A 5,008-nucleotide genomic window follows, 5' to 3' on the forward strand; every position below is an offset into this window, starting at 1 on the left:
ATGCTCTACAGGCTGCACATCATCTAGATGTTCTAAGGCTGCACATCTGCATGCTCTACAGGCTGCACAACTGCATGCTCTACAGGCTGCACATCACCATGCTCTACAGGCTGCACATCGCCATGCTCTACAGGTTGCACATCATCTGCATGCTCCACAGGCTGCACATCATCTGCATGTTCTAGACTACACATCATTTGCATGCCCCACAGGCTGCACATCATCTGCATGCTCTACAGACTTCACATCATCTACGTGTTCTAAGGCTGCACATCTGCATGCTCTATCTACAGGCTGCACACCTGCATGCTCTACAGGCTGCACACCTGCATGCTCTCCAGGCCTCACATCTGCATGACCTTCAGGCTGCACACCTGGAGAACATAGCTTCAGACTGTACAGTGACAAAGGGCCACTCTACACCTGGACTCAAACAGCTGCTCCTGTTCTTCATGGAAGCATGTTCTTTGGAAAGTCCCCACAGAAGTCTCTGCACTCCTGAGCAATAGACGTGATGATACTGGACAGCAGGACAGTGGCGGTCAGAAGCCAAGGGGAGCTGAGCTTTTCATCACGTCCTCAGGAAACACCTGCCTTTTAGAGTCCTCCAACACCTGTGTCAAGTTTCAGCAGCCACTGATATGAAACAGTAACTCTGCATCTGCAATTCATGGGATGTCACCAGGAAGAGTCCAGATCCTCTGTGAAGCTATGTGCTTACTGGCTTGGGAGCTTGGTGCCCCTGAGAGATGAACCTCTATGGTTCGTGTTCTATGCTTTGTCAGTCACAGACAAAACCTAATCACAACTAGCTCTTAACCCTGAGGCCAAGGTAGAGTGCAGCAGAGGAGGGACCAGCTTCTGCCTGTGAGGAGGGCTAAGAAAATGGTTCTTAGGCTGAAGGAAAACAGCTATTCTTCATGAGAAAAATTGGTTAACTCCTGAGGATCACAGCTATCCTCAGGACTAGCTGAAAATGGACTAGCTGTAACTCTTTTCCCCCAGTTTCTAAACACACTGATATCCTTAACCTGTCAGAGCTATCTGTACACAACAGGGCCACTCCTCCTTTTGGGTGACTTAGGTAACTTTAATTAATGACTTGATTGGATTTGGAATCATGTGGGAAACACCCTCTCGGCTTGCCTGTGAAGACATCTCCAGAAATGTTTAACTGGTGTGGGAGAACCCACCTTGAACGTGAGTGGCTCCACCCTCAGGGTGGGGGTCCAAAGAATTCAAAGAAAATGAACAGAGCCCCAGCATCCCATCTAACTCTCTGGGCAGGCAGACGGCAGATGAGATGTGACCAGCTGTCTCACACACCATACTTCCCCTCCGGGATGGGCTATGTCCCTTCTGAAATGCTGAGTCAAAATATCCTGTCCTTCTTTAAGTCACTTTATCCAGTGATTTTAACACAGCAGTGAGGGAAGTGTGGTATGGTGGTGTGAATGAGAATGGCCCCATAATCTTGTGTATTTGAATGCTTGGTCCCTGCCTGGTGGAGCTGTTTGGGAAGGATTAGGAGGCATGGCCTTATTGGAGGAGGTGTGTCACTGGGGGTGGGCTGTGAGGTTTCAAACACTCTCTTCTGTCTAAATCTGCTGTGGATTTAGATGTGAGCTCTTAGCTGCTGTGCTAGCTGCCTAAAAAGCACTCTCACATCTCCATCCAACCCTCTGGAACCAGAAGTCTGTTTAAACCCTTTCTTTTGTAAGTTGCCTTGGACATGGTGTTTCATCACAGCAACAGAAAAGTAACAAATACATATGGTGGAAAAAAAAATACAGCCTCTAATGCTCACTGCCCAAAACCTCGCATGTGCTAAGTCACTGAATTCCAACCTCCAGTGCTCACTGCCCAGGACTTTGTATGAGCTAAGTCAATAAACTCCAACCTCCAGTGCTCACTGCCTAGGACCTCATATGTGCCAAGTCACTGAACTCCAACCTCCAGTGCTCACTGCCCAGGACTTTGTATGAGCTAAGTCAATAAACTCCAACCTCCAGTGCTCACTGCCCAGGACCTCACATGTGCTAAGCCACTGAACTCCAACCTCTATGGCTCACTGCCCGGGACCTCACATGTGCTAAGCCACTGAACTCCAACCTCCAGTGCTCACTGTCCAGGACCTCACATCAGCTAAGCTACTGAACAATATCCCAGCGTTCACTGCCTTAACATGGGAAGAAGACCCTCGAGCAGTGCAAACCTGGGGACGAGGAAAGAGTGGGGCAGCATCAGTAACACTTGCCTGCTCCCAGGCTGGAGGCTGCATCTCTCTTCTGTACATGGGAATGTCTCTTGGGGATGGATGTGGAGTGGACTGATGGACACTGGGAGGGTGTGGGTGACCTATCCACGGAGAGGGCACACTGACAACTCTGATGACACTCAGGACACAGCAGGTACCTTCCCAGCTACAGTGTGGGGTGGGGCACTGGTGTGTGGTGTCCCAGGGCAGACTCACTAGAGGGGAGCCTATGCCCCACCTTCTGTAGCTGCTAGTGGGGTGGGGGGCATGGCTTCTAGATGTCGCACCTCATAGAGCCTGGGTATGGTTCTTCACCTGGCTGCCCTACTTGTACAGAGGATAAAGGGATTGACTGGGCCCTGGTTGAGTGAAAGGCATTAGCCATTAAGGATTGGAGATCGACCTCTGAGGTCAGTCTGTCTGATATGAAGTCTGTCCGGTATGCTGGTTCACTTCTCAAACTCACAAACCCACTTCTGATAGGGCTTGGAGTTAAGCTCTATTTTAAGTGGATCCTCCTTACAAGCTTAAGTTCTTCTAGTCAGAAGCAACATTACCAGCTTAACCTGATCTACACAGTTACGAGCCGACCTTGGATCCCGCTCTCTTGAGTTAAAAAGGCTGAGCTCCTCCTAGTTCTATTTTGTGAGAGGTAACAGGGACAGGGGACAGAACAGGCCAATGACACAGAGCCACCTACTCCACTCTCTTCACATCCCTTCAACGCCTCAGGATCTGAGCTTAAAAACAACACAAAAAGCAGCTGAACACTTTATCTGCCCAGCTTTCTCGATGGATTTGTCAGCCAACAAGAGCTAAGATGCTGATGTGAATTTAAGGCTTAACACTTGCCACCAACCCTGTCTTTACACCCTTGGTCCTGCCTGATTCTGCCAGCTGCATTTTCTGACAACCAGGGTGACTCTTTGTAGAGCTGCTGGGGTGCACACAAATGAGGCCCACCAGCCTCACAGAAGGATGGCACAAATCACGAGTGAACTCAAAACAGCACAGAATAGTAGGTGCATAATCACTGCTGTGCCAGCTACGGCACAGCCACTTACACATAACAGCATCTCTACACTCAGTGCATGATTTCCCACCTTGCTCTGTGATTGAGGGTGCTGAAGCACAAAGACACCATGGGAGGCAGCCTTGGCCAGGCAGGTGCAACTGAAGGGTCCAGCTCCCAGCAGCCAGTTCCAAGCTGGTCAGAAGACATCTTCCAAAATGGCTTTCTCCAGGGACACAGTGTGGCTGTCTCTGTAAGACCCTACACCTCCGTGTCTCACTTTCTAGTGCTGAGGCACCATGACCGAGTCAACTTATCAAAGGAAGTGCTCGATTTGGCTTACCCTTTCAGAGACTAGAGTCCAGGACAGTGGAGCAAAGGGACAGCTGAGAGCTCACATCTTGATCCACAGCCACAAGGCAGTGCACTGGGAAGCACTAGTGTCTGTTGAAACCTCAAAGCCCACTTCCAGTGACACTCCTTCTCCAACAAGGCAATGCCTCTTAAACCTTCCCAAACAGTGCCATCAACTGGGGACCAAGCATACTCATCTAAATAACCATGCCTGACACAAGGATTCAGAGTTTTCCTTCCCTTCTCTCCATCCTTAGTCTTGGCCCTGTTCTAATACAGCCCATGCTATGGCCTGGTGATTCCAAACAATGATAGAGACTGTGATGCCCTTGGTTGCTATAACCAAATTTTAAGATAAATTAAAAACAGAGACTCCCAGGAGCTGTCAAGATAGAAAGATAAGAATGTCTCAGGGATCTTTGCTTTTATTTCAGGAACATGTGTACTTGTGCTATGCCATGGCATAATGTCAGTGCACACTTGGAGAACAGTGGGCAACAGGTTCTAGCAGGTGCTGGCCAGGCGGCTTCTAAGTGACCCTTCCAGGTCAGCCTGCACCAGTAAGTTCTCCCAGGTCAGCCCAATCACAAAAACTGCATGAGATTCTATAGCTTTGGGCTTTGTGCAAGGCTACTGATTTAGTTTTTCATGATTGGGTGAGGAAAACCCAGGAAATCAACTTTGCATAAGCCCCAACAAAGCAGAGCGGATACACACAATACACAGACGCGCAGTACTGCCCCTTACCTCTGCGTCCTGGGTACACAACAAAGCAGAGCAGATACACACAATACACAGATGCGTAGCACCGCCCCTTACCTCTGCGTCCTGGGTACACGTGTGGGTAATATTCATAGTATAGGTCCGGCTGGTCCAGAGTTCCGAAGGGTTCAAATTCTATCGCAGCATTCTGGAAAAGGCCCAACTTCACCAGCAGTGCCAGCCTCACAAACCAGAGCTGAAATGCAGGACGAGACAGAAGGTCACGCCATGTCAGCTCTGTCTGCAAGACCTTGTGTGGAGCCTGACCTCTACTACAAGGAAGTCAGGACTCGGCTAAGATTACTCTTGTCCTCACTTCTGCACAGGTTCCGTGTTTACAGAAATATGCTGAGCTCCACAGCAGCAATGTGAACAGTTTCATTTCACTGAGTCTAATTCAATAATACAAGGTGTGTGCCTAAGCATCACAACAGCTTCTGAAGAGAAAACAGCCCCTTTTATTACAGGGAACCATGCTGTGGTGAACTCTGTGGTGGGGCTTGTGGAAACACAGCGGTAGAAAAAACAGCCCTCGCTGGGCGGTGGTGGCACACGCCTTTAATCCCAGCACTCGGGAGGCAGAGGCAGGCGGATCTCTGTGAGTTTGAGACCAGCCTGGTCTA

General features: G+C 49.5%; 1 protein-coding gene across 1 annotated transcript in view; it reads right to left on the reverse strand.

Moving 5' to 3' along the window:
* Trappc12 (trafficking protein particle complex 12) overlaps positions 1-5,008 on the reverse strand; it is a 70,045-nt gene that overhangs the window by 37,724 nt on the left and 27,313 nt on the right. The window contains exon 5 of the mRNA XM_005360650.3: positions 4,443-4,581. Within this exon, the coding sequence (XP_005360707.1) occupies positions 4,443-4,581 (139 nt within the window). The remainder of the gene's footprint in view (positions 1-4,442; positions 4,582-5,008) is intronic.

This window comes from Microtus ochrogaster, linkage group LG3, assembly GCF_000317375.1.
Source record: "Microtus ochrogaster isolate Prairie Vole_2 linkage group LG3, MicOch1.0, whole genome shotgun sequence".
Classification (NCBI taxonomy): Eukaryota; Metazoa; Chordata; class Mammalia; order Rodentia; family Cricetidae; genus Microtus; species Microtus ochrogaster.